We start from the raw sequence: 19,269 nt of genomic DNA, 5'->3' as shown, positions 1-19,269 counted from the left end.
AAAAGGTGAAACAATGCAAGCGTCCATCAACAGATGAATGGATAAACACAGTGTGGTACATACATATAAAGAAATATTATTCAGCTTTTCAAGGAATGGAATTCTGATATGTGCTACAATATGGATGGACCTTGAAAATGTTATGCTTAGTAAAATAAGCTAGACACAGAAGGCTATTGTATGATTCCACTTAGATACTCAGAAGAGGCAAATTTATAGAGACAGAAAGTAGAATAGAGGTTGTCAGGGGCTAGGGAGAGGGAGGAAGAGGGGTTATTATTTAATGGGTACAGAGTTCTTGTTGTAGATGATAAAAAGATTTTAGGCATAGATGATGGTGATGGTTACACAACACAATATATTTAATGCCACAGAATTTTATACTTATGAACGGCTAAAATGAGAAACATCATGTTATGCACATTTTATCAGAATAATTTCTTTTTTTTTTTTTTTGTATAAAATTGCCTTTTCACGTAGTGATATTTGGTAAAAGAGACTGTGTGTCTCAGATCGGTTGATTGCTTTTGGTTTGCAGGCAACCGGCTCTCAAATCGGAATGATGGTCAGTTCCTTCACTAACATCGCTGTGGCCATGATCATCGCCTTCTTCTTTAGCTGGAAGCTAAGCCTGGTCATAATGTGCTTCTTTCCCTTCTTGGCTTTATCGGGAGCCATACAGACCAGAATGTTGACAGGATTTGCCTCTCAAGACAAGGAGGCTCTGGAGATGGCCGGCCAGGTAATCTTACAGACCCAATTTTCAAACTGCTTACAGCTCAGTGGCTGTTAGACAAACCCTTAAGGATGAGTAGTACAGAGAGACTTAAGGAAGCTGTTAGCCTACAAACGTTCATCCTTGGAAGCCTCCCACTAGCCTTTTTTAAGCTGTGGCAATAAAGCTCTGATGCGGTGAGTGGTGAGCAGGTGTGGAGAAACAGCGGGGCAAACAGAATGGGTTACATATTCAATTTCCTCTCCAATGGTTATTTTCTCCACCTCCCGATTCAGTGTATTCTTATTCACAAGAGTGGAGACTTCAGTTTTCTGTCTGCTTGGTTTCTTAGCTAAATGGTTTCTGCAGGTCATGCTGCCCACAGAGAGAGGTGTTTTCTTCTTTTGAATGGCACACACTTTTAATATTCACACTTTAGTGTCGGCTAGACTTATAACAAATGTCTTTCCCAAATGGAACTATGACACTCGGTTTAGGTCTCGATTACTCTTAGTTTTCAGTGATGCACTTTTAAAAGTGTGTCCTAATAAATATCTGGTTATCGGGTAAATGAGGAGATGGTGGCATAAACATTTATCAGATATAGGAAATCATGCACACACATATACACACCTTTACTCTTTTAACAAATTTACTGTTATCTAGGTTTTGTCTCTTAAGGGAGGAAATGTGAACATCACCCAAGTAGACAGAAGCCAAGAAGGTTTCATATACCAATGGGACAGAGTGGCCCACCTCTGTGCTATTTTAGGATAGGAAATGCCAAGTCAGAAACAGTGATGATTTACCCTAGTGTATGGACTGAAACAAATACAAATTCATAGTATAGACTAAAGATCAACTTTATACTTATATAATATTTGGTCAGATTAGTTTTTTTTTTAAGATTTTATTTATTTATTTGACAGAGAGAGACACAGTGAGAGAGGGAACACAAGCAGGGGGAGTGGGAGAGGGAGAAGCAGGCTTCCCTCCCAGCAGGGAGCCTGATGCGGGGCTCGATCCCAGGACCCTGGGACCATGACCTGAGCTGAAGGCAGACGCTTAATGACTGAGCGACCCAGGTGCCCCAGTCAGATTAATTTTTTAAGAAAATAGAATCGTATTTTGAACTTACATTGCTCAGTATCTTTTGTGCCGGAAGACATCTAAAGATATCGTTTTAGACATTTCAAATAAATTCACAAAAGAGCTAAAAGCTTTCAAGGATCAGTGTGGGTACATTTTTCCCCTTCTCTCTTCTACAACAAGTGGAGGCAAAAAAGCCATGTTAGTATTAAGTAGAACTTGAGGTTAGCCAACTCATGATCCAGGTAAGCTGACCTCAGACAACTTCTTTGTGTTCCCAGATGATGCTTCCGCCACAGATTCATACCACCTTCTGCCATTTGCACCAGATCGAGTCCATGTGGCAGCTGAAATGTCATGAGAGTAGTTATTTCTGCTCTTTTGCTCCTAAGACTCTTTTTCACTTTTCAGATTACGAATGAAGCTCTCAGTAATATCCGCACTGTTGCTGGGATTGGAAAGGAGAGGCAGTTTATTGAAGCATTTGAGGTTGAGCTGGAGAAGCCATTCAAGACTGCCTTTCGAAAAGCGAATGTTTATGGATTATGCTTTGGTTTTTCCCAGTGCATAGTGTTTGTTGCTAATTCTGCTTCCTACAGATACGGAGGTTACCTAATCCCCAACGAAGGGCTCCATTTCACCTATGTGTTCAGGTGAGGACTATCAGGCCAAGGTCATAAAAGACCAGCACTCTAGGGAGGAGTAGCCTGGCTCTGTAAGGTAGGCTTTGCTGCTTGACAAACCATACCAACCTTGGTGTCTTAAACAGTTGGATTTATGATTTGTCAAGATTCTGTGGGTTGTCAGGGTGGTTCTTCTGGACTAGACTGATTCAGTCAGGCTTCTGCATGCCTTTCTTCATATCACGGTCTCAGTATTCCAAGCACAACAAAAGAGAGCAAGCCCCATTGTGCAGTGGGAAAGCACTTTTCGAGTCCCTGTGGGCATCACATTTTCAAATATCTCTTTGGCCGAGGAAGGTCATACAACCAAGCCCAGATTTAAAGAAAAGAGAATGGAATCTACCTTTTAATGAGAGGACCTGAGTGTGTTTCTCCTTTACGGTCGCACTGCTGTCACACACATTCTGAACCCTGATGGATCCCAACTTAATTCCGACACCATCTACCAGGAGATAGCGTCGGATCCCACAGGTTAAGGGCTCCGTCCTGCCAAGACTGCCCATATCACCTTCCTTAGACCCTTCAGACCCCTACCTTTCCAGAGGTCAGGGGCAGGGATAGGACTGAAATTTCCACCTCTCTAATTGTGTGGTTACTTCCCTTGGCAACTAGCAGCCTTCCAAAGTCACCTCATTAACATAACCAAAGACACCTTGATCGCTCTCCAAATTTAGGAACTTCCAAGGATTTAAGAGCTCTGTGCCAGGAATGGGAGCCAAAGACCACATAGATGTTTCTTACTATAAATCACAGTATCACAGAGGAGTAAAAAAGTCATATTGCCAAGGGATTTGTTCAGAGTAATAGGATAAATGAACCATTTACACAGTCTGTCATACTGGTTAACACTAAGAAAATCTAGAGGCCTTGAATCAGAGAGTTCTTTGAACCATCTTATCTGAACTCTACTTCTTGCAAGAAGGGCATGTTTCCCCCTTAATCCTCCCAGGTAGAGACAGCAAAGGCCAGGACAGGGGAATTATATTCCTTTCTTATAGTCTGCATCTGCTCTTCTGATAAGATTAGTTTCTCACATTTCTAGAGGTGAGAGCCAAAGGGTGTCAGGGTACCAAGGGACTGGGGGTGGGTGTATATGGCTATAGTGTGGTGGGGTGGGGGATGTTAGAGGGATGAGAGAGAGGTTGTCTGGGAAGGCCTTGGGAGGACATTAGGAAAAGTGGTCCCAACAGAAATCTGTTCTTTTGGGGTCATTCTCAAGCTATGAGTTCTGTCTTCTTGCCTTCTAGATTTCTTCTAGAAATATAGAAGAACTTTTTCTCCTGCCCTGCTCGACCCACCCCAATCAGGAAAGCCTCTTTTCTAAATTTTGGCATATTGAGAGCTGTGAACCCCCAAATCAGAAATCACAAACTGTTGACTTGTTAGTTTCTGTGAGATATTTGAAGAATTATTTGCCAACACGTAAAAATTGGGAAACTATAGAAAATTCCCAACTTCTGGCTTTTCTTAGAAAACTGGTGAAAGGTAGAAGGTGAAAGAACACCTTCCACCATTTCTCATTTTATTCCAGGTGCTTTTCATTGCTTTAAGTTTTGGGCTGGGCTCCCAGAGATGTTTGGGTTTGCAAGTCTGGCCTAAAAGAATTCCTTGCTTATGAACTGAGCAGTAAAACACACAAACACACTGCCCTCCACCACCACTGAGGCAGGCCCTCTGTGCATGGTGATGCAGGTGGTCAACCAGAGGATGCCCCTCGAATCTTCATCTGCACAGCACGGGAGCTGTCTGTCACCATATTAATCACTCATGTATTCACTCACCCATTTGCTCATTAATTATGCACCCAGTGAATATAGTTAAAAGTTTTAGAAGCAAACAGACAATTGTATCTTTCCCATGGTGTCTGAAGCATGAATGACATGCATGCTTGGTACAGAAGGATGCTTATATCACTAATCATTGTCTTTTTCAAAACTTACCATAGATTCAAAGAATGTTAGCTTTGTAAGAACTCAACCCAATCTGGTGATCTTTCAAACCCCTTCCCTCTTTTTTTTTTTTTTTTAAGAAGTCTTTTTTTTTTCCCAAACAAGTTTTTGAAAAAGAGGCTATAGTAGCTAAAGCAGGGTTTGGAGGTGTGAACACCCCTTGTGCAATTCTCGCCTCACCATTTTTATATAGAATTCATTGCAAACTGCTAGTCTCTCCAAGCCCCCATTCCCAGACAAGTCTAAGGCAACCTGCTCAAGGCTGCTCCGTTCTTTCCTAGCAGAACCAGGGCTGGACCCCCCCATACCTTCCTCTTAGGCTGTCATACCAACCAGCCCACACTCCTTCTTTACCTGGGTGTCTGGCCTATTGCAGGGTGATCTCTTCAGTTGTACTGAGTGCAACAGCTCTTGGAAGAGCCTCCTCTTACACCCCTAGTTATGCCAAAGCCAAGATATCAGCTGCACGCTTTTTTCAACTGCTGGACCGACACCCCCCAATCAAGGTGTACAGTAGTGCAGGTGAAAAGTGGGTAAGTACTGAGGGGGGATAAGGAGGGAGTTGGGGGGGACTGTGCTTATGGGTGTGTGTGTGTGCAGAACAGCCTTTGGAGCTGGTCAGAAGATACCACTTAGTTTTTCAGTTCCTGCAGTTTATGGGTTCATTCATATGCACTCAGAATGCACAGACAGTAGATTTATAAATGTAAAGGAATGAAGTAAATTAGCATTAAAATTATTCATAAAGCTGGCATTTGAATAAGGCAATGATATCCAGTAAATGCTAAACTCTGTGTAATATAAAACACACTTAGTTCCAGAATGAATGAAGCTGGATATCTTTTGAGACCTACCCAACCACCATGTTTTCTACCAATGTTCTGGTATGGGATGTAGAAACACCAGTTCTTCCTGTCCAATAATATTGATTCAATTCATGTTTATCTAGGCTCAAGTTTTAGCTCATGTAGACCCCCAGAACATTAATTTGATCTCAACAAAATATCTTTTCTTCTGATAGTCCTCACAGATGTTTTTTAATCTTCCCTGCTTATTTTTTTTAATATTCCAGTGTTTTCAAGAGAGCAAAACAAAACTAAACCCTAGTAAAGCTGAACAAAATTCAGAAATCTTTGTAAATTGGTCAAGTGACCTGTTCCTCCTGTTGTTATTAAATTCTATCCCTTTCTGGAATTCATAATTCAGATAGTCCAACTGAAGGTATCCACCTTTGCAATACAGGGTGCAAGTAACTTTCTGAGTCATTTGAAGCATAATGCTATTATTAGAAATCTTTAGGGGGAGCAGAACTCTAGGGGTTTGGACAGTTCCTGGCTTCTGTGATGGAATCATATCTTCTATTTGTTCTTTTCCACTCAGAACGTCAAAAAAAGGATGACGAGGAAATCCCTTTAGGTTAGGATGGGAATGAGAGGTCACATATCTTTCATTTCACTGCTCAAACCTCCCTTTATTCTCTACCTGCCAGAATAGGGAACAGAATGGCATTTCATCAAGTGGCTGTCTTTAGACTTTGCACTATGGCTGCGTGCTGTTGAAGGTATCTTAAGCAAGGACTTAAATCTCAGATTTAGGTGCATTTTCAGTATTCTGGATTCTAGTAGGAACCTATGTAAGTCCCATCTTCCCATCCACAGGACAACTTCCAGGGCCAGATTGACTTTGTTGACTGTAAATTTACATATCCTTCTCGACCTGATATACAAGTTCTGAACGGTCTCTCAGTATCGGTTCGTCCAGGTCAAACACTGGCCTTTGTTGGAAGCAGTGGATGTGGCAAAAGCACGAGTATTCAGCTGCTGGAGCGTTTCTATGATCCTGACCAAGGGAAGCTGGTAAGCAATGCAAATGCCTTAGAGAATTGTGCTTTCTGCAGAATATCTCCAACCCCTTCAAAGTGGTTTCAAGATCCCGCCTTGCCAGATTCACTCTAAAGTGCTTGCCTCGGACACTTACCCCTGTGGATATTTTCCAGTTCCAGTCATTTGCTGGTTGACCTGATTCTACCTCACACTTTCTAACATCATATTCTTCCCAGTTCCAGATGGCCTGCTGACTAGTTAGACAAAGCAAACTGGGCGCATGGCAAAGCTGGAGATGAGTGTGTTTAACAGAAGTGTTCACTTACCTGTAAATGGAGCAGAAAGTGCAAACTAATCAGGAAACTAGTGAGCGCGAAGGGAAAAACTGACGGGGTGATAAGTAACGCAATGATAAATAAGTTGGGGGGGGTTGAGTACGAAAAACCTGACACAATCCTGGTTCGAGAAGCTTATGTCTATATGACATAAAGAACTCAAATTGGTAGTTATGTGCCAACAAAGCTTTGGCAAGGAGATTTGAAAAATTGATGAACTGCTTTGTTGCTCATTTTCCAGAGCATTTCTTCTTCTTTTCTGCCCTTTTTCTTGTCTTTCTTTCCAAGTAATATATGCAGAGGAATACAAAATAAAATAGGAAAGATTTGTAATAAAAAGCAACCTCTTATTCTACCCTTTCCACCACTCCCCATTTCTCTGTAAAGACAGCTATTTTTAACTACACGATGTTTTTAGATCTTTCAATGATTACCTCAACGTCTCTACAGAATATGATTACGCAGCTGTTTCACGATTGAACAGATTCAGACTCTCTGTTGACTTACTCTCAAGAGATGGAAATTTAGCTTACCCTTCCCACTCTCCCTCTTTTTACGCACCTCCTCCCAATATAGATATATCACTTTAAACAGTTTCTCTGCTTATAAATTTAATTAATATAATTCTGCTTCTTTTCCACCACCTACAGATAGTATCTCTTGAATTCTCATTTTTTTGATATGAGGATAGTAGCAATCCTATGTTTATTTTCACCTCTTCCTCCCTCCTTTTATTTCTCCAGTCCTAATAACTGTACTTTTATATTATCAAAATGCAAAACACTAACATTCTGTTTAAAGCATTTATTATCTTTCACGCTTTCACTCTAGGCTGACTCTAAAAGTTAAAAATCAACTAACGACTTTTGTTGTGATTATGTAAATATTGTTCATCCCATAGTCAAGTGGTGAGATACATCAGCATTACATTTTCTTTCTTGATCGTTTTCTAAAAGGCTTTCTTTTTTCTTGCACCCTCTGCTTTTGTAAAATGTTTATATTCTTCCCATGTCTCTATCCTGCTACCTTTTCTGAAGGACCAGCTTTTTTCTCTCATGCCTGTCACTGCCTGGACTAATTACAACCTGTGACTGCCGAACACTTGTCACCCTGTGAGTTTCCTGCCTGTTTTCTTGGGATTAGATCCATCATTTCCTAATTCCCGTATCTTCCTCTTTCTTGGGTTTCACTTTCATTTTGTTGGAGTGCATCCACTAGTAGTTTTCTAAGAAATGATTCAGAGGCATAGGTCTGAAAATGTTTTATTCTGCTCCACAGTTGATTGAGTGCTGAATTCTGATATTTTGGGAGAAAAAAGGCCTTTTTGAGTTCCCTGGGTAGTATGATCTTCATTGCAATGAGGACAGGTCACATTATGAGGAGAAATGCTGAGAGAAACTCGAAGGAGGCAACTAAAGAGTCCCCTGCATAAAGCAAAACAAAGAAACAAGTGAACAGATAGTGGTAGAATCCAGGAAATTATGCAAATAAGGAGTAAGAGTTGATTATAATTTATAATCACTTTTTAATTCATTTTAGGTATAAAGATTTTAATGTGTTTAAAAGTACATAGTGATTGAGGAAGCTAGAAAGCACATTGCACTGGGGTCTGATCTCTGCAAAGGAGAGGGTCCAATTTCCCAAAATGTCAGATCATCCTGTCTATCACCCCAGGTAGACTGTGAGCTATGAGACATACAGGGACCCAAATCCTTCACGTTTGACCTTTCCACCATTAACATATACATTAAGTATATTTCTCTCAATGTGCTCAGTGCCTGTTCTGGTCATAGGTAGGAAGCAATGCCCATGAAGAAATCAGCATGATTCCTTACATCTCATAAATACAATATATTTTATTGTATCATTGTAAAACATTTCTGTGAACTTTTTTCAAGGGGAAAGATACCACCTTTTATGCAATTTTTAAAAATTGTCTTTGCTTTTAAGGAAGCTACCAAATGCAACTTTCAATGTTTTCAACATTTAATTCCTGTGATATGCAGTACTGTGTTAGGCCCCGTGGGAGAGTCTAAGGAACGTGAAGCATGTCTTCTGTCTTTTAGGAGCTTACGATGCTATCTCATGTACAATAATTAGTAAACAGCTCCAGTATTTAATTAGGTATCAAATTGTGCTTTGCAATATATAAGTACTATGGAAAATAAGTAGAGGAAGATGAGCCAGGGCTAATTGCTGAGGAATGCCCTGCATTTTTTCCCACTGGTGTTTGCTTTTTCCATTGTTGAGTATTTATCTAAAATATCATATGTTCACAGCATTTAACATAACCTTTTTCTGAAATCAGAAGCCAAACACTTTATAGTAGTATATTAGACATACCGTACCTTTACTATCTTAAGGATTTTAAGTGAAACAGCTCAAATGGTAGATATTTGAGTTCCTGTACTCAAGTGTCTAGCCCACGAATAACAAGAACACAGAGATTATTTTTTCATTATATAGCAGCCAAAAGACTGCCTAGCTTGGTGCCCTTGTGGCAGGAAATTCAATATATGTTTGTTGACTGACTAAGTGAATAAATATACTCGTTTCTTACTTGGGTCTATTATGTTAGTGTCAGTAAAATCAAGGAAACAGCTTTAATTTTTATACTGTCTAATAGTTTTACATAGAAGAGCCTTTTTTTTTTAAAGATTTTAAAAATTTATTTATTTGACAGAGAGATAGAGAGAGAGCACAAGCAGGGGGAGCGGCAGAGGGAGAGGGAGAAGCAGGTTCCCCGCTGAGTAGGGAGCCCGACATGGGGCTGCATCCCAGGACCCTGGGATCATGACCTGAGCCGAAGGCAAACACTTAACTGACTGAGCCACCCAGGCGCCCCCAGAAGACCCTGTTTCATAACCTGTGGAGTCTCAAAATTGAGTAATTCTTCATACTTGTAGAGGATGTGCTGCACCAAAGTATAAAGGGAAATTTTTTTAACAAAATACTGTCCTGAGTGCCTTTCTGGTTTGTATTGCCTGTAAAGCTAGAGTTTGGGAAACAACCAAAACCATAGTCTGATCATAACTTTGACACCACTCCTGACACACGCTACCTCCAGAGGTCAAAGGCAACATAACTTCTTTATAAGATTCCTGGGATTTTTATCTCATAAGCAAAGCAAATGTCTTGTATAATACTACCTCTAGAATATGAACTTTCCTCGCTGCTGGAATTCTAAAACTTAATGCTCTGCTGGTCCCCTCTATTGGCAGATGATAGACGGACATGACAGCAAAAAAGTCAATGTCCAGTTTCTCCGCTCGAACATTGGGATTGTTTCTCAGGAGCCAGTGTTGTTTGCTTGTAGCATCATGGACAATATCAAGTATGGAGACAACACCAAAGACATCCCCAAGGAAAAAGTCATAGAGGCCGCAAAGCAGGCACAGCTGCATGACTTCATCATGTCCCTCCCAGAGGTGAGGACTGGGTCAGAGTCTTTCCCTATGGGAGACGGGCATGGGTAGAGGTAGAATGGCCCGAAAGTGTTATGACTGTGGCTCAAGGAGAGGGTCAAAGGCAACACGGGTCATTTCCTGGTGCCCCGGGATTGCCTCTGTCTTTTAAGCAAAATAAATATCCGTCATCAGCATACTCTTTAGTGTTGGAAAGTATTATATTATCCAGTGCAAAAGACGCCATGAAACTTACGGCACTTAAAGCACGACTACACTGAGCATCGGTGTAGCGAGGTGGGAAGCAATCCTGAGATTTGGAGCAGGTACAGCTTTGAACTCAAACTCTGCCACTTACTAACTGTGTAACGGTTGCTTATCTTTTCTGAGACTCGGTCATCGGCAAAATGCACAAAATAACATTAAAATGAAAGAATACACATAAGAGCCATCCAAAGAAAACTGCGGCCATTATTATGGTCATTATCATGATTGCATTACTTGGCAGCATACTGTGCGTGGTGGGGTGAGTTGCATCTGCCTTCGTGCTTCTCACTTTTCCAGAGCCAAGTTTGAACTTAGTACAATATTGACTCTGCATTTTTCCATCCACCAAGAGCCTCTTGGGGGTCAATCACAAAGAAAATTAACACAAGGAAATGAAATTTTAGGAACCAAACTTTTCACCTTTTCCCCTTCTTTTAAATACCACTGGGAAATTACTTTTCTTTGTAAGTGATTATGTTTATAAATTTTGTGCTGTTTGTGGTGGGCTTTTTCCTTTGTTCTTTTTCACAAAGGCTCCTGTCTTAGCCTGGTTCTAGCCTGGGTAGTGTAATCCATAAGCACGTAGAAATTACTGAACGAAAAGCAAAGCTCGTGTGTCCCTGAGAGATTCATTTGTTCCACGAATCTTTGCTGAGCATGTCCTCATTTTGTGGGAGACAGTGGCTTGGAGGCAGTTTATGGCCTCTTTCTCATACGGACTTGCCCATCGTACCCTTCACTGAGCACTGTTTCTCCACGAGGACAGAGCAGGCTGTCAGGAGTCTCCCTTGGCTGGTTAGCATTTGTCAGGAGGCAGGGGAAACGGGGAGGACACACGCTTGTTGTGGAAGGCAGGGGAGAGTAGTGGTCAAGGGCAAAGTCTCAGAAACAAGACGCACCTGGATTTAGAGTTCACCTTCACTGCTTTGTACTTGTTTGTCTTTGCACAATGTTCTTACCTGTCTGTGCCTAAGTTTTGTAACCCGTAAAGTAGGGAGAAAATTATTTCTGTGAATGTTAAATGATCATCTGCCTGGAATAGTTAACACAATACCCAAAGCATGGTAAATATTCTGTGAATGTTAACTATTTTTTTATGTGGCCATGCCAGGCATCTAGTTAGGGATTTTCCTTCATAACGTCACCTAAAACAACAAATATATGAACTAGTTATTAATATCTGCATTTTTCAGACAAGTTGGCGCTCAAAGAAATTTAAATAATTTTTCATGCTAATAAGCAGCAGAGTGGAGATTCGCACATAGACTTGTGATCCAGAATGATGCCTTCTCATAAGAGGATGGACCAGAAGATCTCTCAAAGGGCTCTTGCATCATTCCACCTTGGAAAGATCTTCCAGACAAGAGTTTGGAAATCAGGGAATCTTAAATCAGAGAGATCTCATAGACAGGGAAAAAGAAAAGAAAACAAAACAAAACTTAAAATAAATGCAGAGAAGGGGACATAAAATCCCCTATTTTCCCAACAAACCCCATATTTTCCTTATATCCCTAAGTGGATTTGACATCCTTTAGAGAAGGACTCATTTATTATTCCCAATTTTAAAAAACAAAAAAATTGTTTAAATCCACAGAGAGGTCCTTGAGGTGGGCTCCATACAGCATAGGAGCAATGACTGTTTCTGCGTCTCAAACTTACCATACTTTTTCCAGAAATATGAAACTAATGTTGGGGCCCAAGGGTCCCAACTATCTCGAGGAGAGAAACAACGTATTGCTATTGCTCGGGCCATTGTACGAGATCCTAAAATCCTGCTGCTAGATGAAGCCACTTCTGCCTTAGACACAGAAAGTGAAAAGGTATGTATTGATTTTCTAAAGTCCCTTAGATCATTATAAATGAGGCTTTTGCTGTAATAGATGCCCTTATAAAATGGCACTATTTTCAATTTCCTGATCCATGGACAGTATAAATAGCACTACTTGGTGGAACAAAAAGACAATAATCGAGAGGAAGTGAGGCAAAATGGGATTGTTTCAAATAAAAAAATGTATTTTAACTTTAAAATAAGAATTGTTTTTAAGACTGTCTAAGCTAGGTGACACTTTTTCAAGGGTAAGTAATTAGCTTTCTTAAGTGAAATAAAGTAATCTAGGTCATCGGTAAGGCATTTCATATTTTATAATTTCAAAGTTACACAGGGAGCAGGTAGACAGCATACAACACAAAGTAAGGGGTGGTACCCAATGTGCAGCTTGCATGAAAGCAAATGCAATTGGGCAAAACAAAATTATGAAATTTACCATTTACAATTAACTCCTTAAAAGTCTTGATCCATTTTGGAGAGAACTAAAATGTCCTCAATGAAGAACAGTATCAGTAATGACCACTTAACTGCTACCTTACACGGTTTCCTTGGTTTCATTTTTGCCAACTAGACCATCAAGTATTGTAAAATTACATAGTGACCTCCAGTTTGCTTCATTCTTGCTTCACTGAAATTTCTCAGCTTGGAGAACGCAATTGAAATCACTGATGCATTGCAGTCAGCAAATACGTGTGTCGTCCTTGCCCTCCTGTCAAACCTTTGGGTTTAACCCCTGTTTATCGCAATGTTACTCAAGTAGCGTTCAGCAGAATTCTTGCAATGTTGGGCCAAGGAACAAACGTGTGTCTTTGCATCAGCTTTCCACCTTCTCTTTGCAGATGGTGCAGGCCGCCCTGGACAAAGCCAGAGAAGGTCGGACCTGCATTGTCATCGCTCATCGTTTGTCTACCATCCAAAACTCAGATATCATTGCTGTCATGTCACAGGGGAAAGTGATTGAAAAGGGGACCCATGAAGAACTGATGGACCAGAAAGGAGCCTACTACAAACTCGTCACCACAGGAGCCCCCATCAGCTGAGCTGACTCAAGAACATCGTGCACAGATTAGGCGCCAATTACAGGAGGGCCGTGGGGTTTTTTTTTTCTTTAAGGAGAAGTGATAATATTTTACTTTTACAGACATTGTCATACACTGGGATCCAAGCTAATTTCTAATGACCTTCAATAATATCCTAGTTTTAAAAATCTGTATATAGAAAATGAAAGAAACTAGGGTTAGTGTGAGTGAGAATCCAATGTCAAGCAGGTGCTCAGCCATTACCCAGTGGCTTTCTCCATGCAGAAGCCAGTCCCAGTTACTACATGGGAATCAACAAGAAGTCACAGAGTGAATGAGACTTTGAATTCCTCAAGGCAGAGGACTATCCTTCGAATTTTTGAAACTTCAGTGTACACAGAGCCTAGTGCACTTACAATAGGCACTCAATGCCTGTTTATCAAGCTGGACAAAGGTCATATGTGAAAAGAACAGGAGGACTGACAACCAACTATTTCTTGACTAAAGTTTTCTTGCAAGTGAAAGCAGATTCATTCATCTCTAAGGATGGGGACAGGAAAAGGAGGGCTCTCAGGCTGGGAAAGGCAGAAAGGGGCAAGTATTTGCAGGGACTTACCAGTTAGGAGTGTGGATTTATAGATTCAGGGTGTAGGAGGTGGGTGGTGGAGTCAACATTTACTGCACTACAATCTGCCAGTGTGGCTTTTTTTGTATAACACTATATGAAGCTACAACAAAATAAAAGGCACTGTCTTCATTTCATGAATAGACTGGAGAGACAAAGGACGGCAACCTGGGACAAAGACTCTATCCCAGGCCTTTAATCCTTGTCACCACCCTCCACACTGGTTGCCTGTATGGAAACAGAAGTACACACCCCTCCTGCAGCGGGATGGCTGCCCTTCTCTAATTCTGGCAAAAGAATTGGGGAAGCTCACTGAGAAACATGCACTTAGAGACCCAAGTCACATTTGAAGGGGTGGCTAAAGACAAGGGGATTGAATATAAAGCGATATATGAACAGAAAAAAAAAATTCCAGCTCCCTCCTCCTCTGGCAGGAGATTTTAGGAGTAGCCTCTGGGGAAACTGGCTAATCCAGTTAAAAGAAAAGAGACTATCTTTTAATGAGGCATAATGAGGAATAATGAGGTATAAAAGAGACTATAGAAAAGAGACTATCAGGGGCAGAGATCCTCCACAGAAACTCCCCAACCAGATTACTCTACCTTGAAGCCCGCCTGCCAAAAACACATACCCATTGGCTTTTCAGTGTCTCACTCTTCCATAGGAATAGATTGTCAAGAATCACCAGGCATTAAGGAAATATTTTAACACAAAAACCAAAATGACAACAATAGAATGCCCAGAACAACGATATTGGAGGTAACAGAGCCAATGCAAAGATTTGGAAAACAGTCAAAGAATGCCAATAAATTCACATAATGAGATGAGAAGATATTCCCATCTATTTAAATAGAAACAAGAGTTCACAAAAATGAACATACAAATAAAATACAAAAAAGAGCTCTTGACAACTGAAGTGAAAAATTCAGTAGCAGTTCCTATCAAGTCGTCCTGCCCTCAAGATGTCTTCCTGCTCTATCTCTTTCCCAAATGCACTCGATGTATATATGTTTTCTTCCCATGGCCAACAAGTGAAATTCTGCCTACAAATTAAGCTTGAGCTGTTGTATAATGAGGTATATTATTTATGTGTCTGTCCAGTGTTTCCTGGTAAATAACCATAAAGGTGGTTTAGCAAGGTAACTAGGTAGGTCAGAAGAACTGATGGTTGCCAAGTCAGGGAGGGAGAGGGTGGAGGACAGCACTTTAGTTAAGTCATGAAAAATGGCAGGGACAAGTACATTGCAGAATAAAGATGCCTGCAAGAAGGAATTAAATTTTGCAGTATGCATGGGCTCATCCTGTAATATTGAAGAAAGGAGAACAAAATCCATTTGTGTAAGTGCGCATTTCAAAGAAGAACATAAGCTTCGTGCTGGAGGCTGTCAGTTTCCTGGAGTGCAATGTGTGAGGTGTGAAAAATGAATGAATAAGAGTCATTTTTCAAATAAGGTACTTGAAAGTTATTGATGAGCGGGATAAGGTTGACAACAGAGGGTTTGAAATAATATGGGAAAACAATTGTTTTTTGAGGCTCAGTGACAAGGTAAAGGATTATAACCTTAAAAATATAGAATAAATAAAGTTGCAAATTTATTTTACAACACCAGGGAGCGCCAATGTTTCCCTATCTATCCCACATCCTATGTCACTAGCGAAGATTTGGTCTCTGCAATTTTACATTATTAATGTTTCTCAGATAATGGGGGTACTTGCTTTCTCTGTTCTATCTGACACTTATCTCAAGTCTTTCTATAATTTCTAATGTTTTCAGGATGGGTTCATGCTATAACCCCAAATAATAAAAGTTTACAGGAGAAAGAATAATTGAAGGATTGGAAGACAAAGTTGGGGAAATTTCCCTGAAGGTAAGACAAAAATAAAGAGCCAAAAAGTAGAAAAAAAGAAAAAGAAAAAATTTAGAGGAACAACCCAGGAGGTATAATAATTAGCTAATTGCAGTTCCAGAAAGAAAGATTAGAGGGGAGTAAATTATTAAATGGTCCAAAGGTATTTCCTATAACTGGAGAATATAAACTTTCAACTTGAATGGGTTCAACAAGTGTCGAATATAATAAATAAGTAAAGATCCTCTGTGGGCACACTATTAGGCAATCTTAGAAAACTGGGAAAAGAAGATACTCAAATTTTCCAGGAGAGGGCGGAACATGTTACATGTAATAAAGAATCATAATGACATAGAATCTCTTGACAATAACACTAAAAGTCAGAAGATGTAAAGATTTGCCTTCAAAATTCTGAGGGAAAATTATTTCCATTCTAGAATTCCATATCCAGAAAACTCTTCTCAGGAGTGAGAGAAGCCTAAAGAAACTCTCAGTCATGTAAGGTTTCAAAACTTTCCCTCCCCATACATCTTTTCTCAGGAAGCCACAGGAGGCTTTCCCTAAAATAAATGAAGAAAGAGGAAGATATGGGACCTAGGAAACAGGTGATCTAACTCAAGAATGAGGTGATGGGGGGGCGCCTGGGTGGCTCAGTCGGTTAAGCATTTGCCTTTGGCTCAGGTCATGATCTCAGGGTCCTGGGATCGAGTCTCCCTGCTGATCGGGGAGTCTGCGTCCCCCTCTGCCTCTGCCTCTCCCTCACTCTCTCTTTCTCTCTCTCTTGAATAAATAAATAAAATCTTAAAAAAAAAAAAAAGAATGAGGTGATGGGAATATCCAGGATGATTAGGAAGGGAAATCCCAGGAACCTGGTTTGCTGGAGACACAGTGAGCAGCCAAGCCTGACTGAAACAAGGAAATGAGGTTCCACAAGGGAAATTTGTCTAGGGAAAAATGTGATGCTGCTAGACTATGGTGACATTCCCCCTGGCAGAGTTTGCCGGTGAGCTAGCAATGCAGAAAGACAGAGAGAGAGACAGAGAGAGAGAGAAAGAGAGAGAAGATTATTAGCTATTAACTCTGGAGTAAAAGAAAACTTATACATGAAAGGAAATATATTTATATTACACTACATGACCCACCCAAGAATGTTATTTACAAAGCCATATCAATGTAAATGCTGAATGCTGATCTAAACCCAAATTAGAGACAGGTTATGGAAAGGGAGAAAAAAGGTGTGGGGAAGTTTGCATAGCTTCTACCATGAGGATATGTGTGTATTCCTCATATTCCTTGGGTATGGGTGTATTCCTCATATTCCCTGGTAGAAATTAAACACTTAAAAATTTAAACAAATTTAAACAAATGTCAATTTGTTTAAATTAAATTTAAAAAATTTAATTAAATTTAAAAATTAAATTTAACAATTAAACTTAAAAAATTTAAACAAATGTCAATAAAACATATTGCTTTAAGAGACAAAGGTAAATATAATCTTTTATGTCAATTATATCTCAATAAAGTTAGAAAAAATAAGTTTTTAAAAAGATGAACGTAAATACCAAAAGAAGCAGCTGAAAGATTTATGTACATGTATATCTTAAATTTAAAAATAAAGTTAAAAAGTTAAAACAAAAGGAGAAAAAATATAGCACAGAGGCACAATATTTAAAACAGTAGATACCGAAACTGGATTTGAAAGACACATCACAGGAAAAGGAGAGTCCAGAAATAGATTCACCAGGAATCCCAGTTCTCATAGTGCATGCTAAATTTCTAATCACAAAAGTGAGCATGGTTATCTCTTCCTGCGTTACTCAGAATAACTTGGAAATAATCTAAAAGCTCAAAAAAAGAGGATGGGGAAAAGATAAAATTAGTTCAGACGCCTACATATAGTGATGTTTACCATGAAGCCAACAAAATGATGATGTTGACCTATATTGTTTTTGTGGAATGATGTCCATTACATGTTGTGTAGAAGTGAGTTTCTGATCATTATGGGTGGTATGATGCCATCTGTCCATCTCTCTCTCTCTCCCTCTATCCATACACACACACACACACATACACACAGATATACACACACACCTCACACATCTGTTATGTGTGTATATGTGTCTGTGTTTATGAGCTTATATGTACCTGTATGCATAAAGAGATATCTGGAAAGATTTCTACCAAAATTTTGGCAGCCTTTATTTCCAGCCATTCATCCTCTACGTGGACAAAGCTCCCTGCACATACTAAATGTCTGTGGTCCTTGAGGACTGGGACTGTGTCTAGTTCCTAATATCCCCAGTAATTTACTCAGTACTTGGTATAAAGTGATAGCTCAATACATCGTGGTTGAATAATCATTTTAAATTTTTACAAGTAGTCAATAATTTGTCAGCCCCAAGACAACTAACCCATTAAGTTAGAGCAGTGTCTTCCAATAAAAATATGAGTCACTAGGGGCGCCTGGGTGGCTCAGTCGTTAAGCGTCTGCCTTCGGCTCAGGTCATGATCCCAGGGTCCTGGGATCGAGCCCCACATCGGGCTCCCTGCTCAGCGGGAAGCCTGCTTCTCCCTCTCCGTCTCCCCCTGCTTGTGTTCCCTCTCTTGCTGTGTCTCTCTCTGTCAAATAAATAAATAAAATCTTTAAAAAAAAAATATATGAGTCACTAATGCAAACTACATCAGTAATTTTAAATTTTCTGGTCACAGTAAGGAAAAAAGAAACAGGTGAAATTAATGTTAATAATATATCTCATTTAACCCAATATATACAAAACATTATTAATACATGTAATCAGTATAAAAACTATTAATAAGATAGCTTCCTTCATCATATTAAATATTCAAAATCAGATGTGTATTTATACTTACAGCACAGCCCAGCTCTGACTAGCCACCTGTCACGTTCCTGCTAGCTACATGTGACTGAAGCTACTATATTGGAAAGACAGGGTTAGAATATCCAGTTTCATGAATTTCCTGGTCTGGGCCTCCATTGATCCTACATGATTTGAGTCTTACAAAAACATGAGCCCAGCTTCTCCCTTGGAACATATTCTTATACCATACCTGGAAACTTGGTAAAACTTGTTTCGGTTAAAGATCATCACTCATTTGGACTAACTAGCATTATGATAAGACCTAGCAGAATCAAACATTCTGATGTCAGAAGTTACAAACAGAATCATATTGGCCCTTATCAGAGTGATTAAAATTCTTTACATCATTTATTTTACTTGATTTACCTGTTTGAGTTAACAAAGAGAGAAAACTAAGATTGTTTAATGTAACACAATATAACTGCAAAAACTGCCATTTGATCTAATCCCCTTGAGTTCTCTTCCCAAGACATGTTTTCTTTCAATTAATTTAGAAGAACCGTTTATGGGTTTTTTTTTCCTATGAACAATTCTTATAAACAACTGGAGCAGCATGTTTCCCACCTTATTTAGAGAAGAGATCTTGAGTCATTTGATACATCTCAAAATTGCACGAGAGTGGATGACCACAAATCAGATATGCTATTATTTGAGCATGATTTTGTCTAGAAACTTTTTTCCATATAGTTACTCTGGGTGTACTTTACATATGCTCTTAGGAAATTATTTCAATGAAAGGACACTTTGAATTTAGTAGTGCATTCATGCATGCAGTTTTTGGCAATTATACACTCATTTAAAAATGT

The 19,269-nt window shown here is 39.6% G+C and overlaps 1 protein-coding gene across 5 annotated transcripts in view; it reads left to right on the top strand.

Annotated features, from left to right (window-relative positions):
• Nucleotides 1-17,990, top strand: part of ABCB11 (ATP binding cassette subfamily B member 11) — an 82,283-nt gene extending 64,293 nt beyond the window's left edge. For 4 of the 5 annotated variants that reach the window (XM_078070951.1, XM_078070950.1, XM_036072015.2 and 1 more), the window contains 7 exons: nucleotides 539-742; nucleotides 2,216-2,457; nucleotides 4,813-4,969; nucleotides 6,095-6,292; nucleotides 9,816-10,022; nucleotides 11,939-12,085; nucleotides 12,933-17,990. In XM_078070951.1, the coding sequence (XP_077927077.1) occupies nucleotides 539-742; nucleotides 2,216-2,457; nucleotides 4,813-4,969; nucleotides 6,095-6,292; nucleotides 9,816-10,022; nucleotides 11,939-12,085; nucleotides 12,933-13,133 (1,356 nt within the window). In that variant the 3' untranslated portion in view covers nucleotides 13,134-17,990. Of the gene's footprint in view, nucleotides 1-538; nucleotides 743-2,215; nucleotides 2,458-4,812; nucleotides 4,970-5,925; nucleotides 5,998-6,094; nucleotides 6,293-9,815; nucleotides 10,023-11,938; nucleotides 12,086-12,932 lie in introns of those variants that run through there. The other variant, XM_078070952.1, reaches the window with a different exon arrangement.
• Nucleotides 17,991-19,269: the final 1,279 nt, after the last annotated feature.

Source organism: Halichoerus grypus, chromosome 4 (genome assembly GCF_964656455.1).
Source record: "Halichoerus grypus chromosome 4, mHalGry1.hap1.1, whole genome shotgun sequence".
Lineage (NCBI taxonomy): Eukaryota > Metazoa > Chordata > Mammalia > Carnivora > Phocidae > Halichoerus > Halichoerus grypus.
This window is presented reverse-complemented; position numbering and strand designations above follow the sequence as displayed.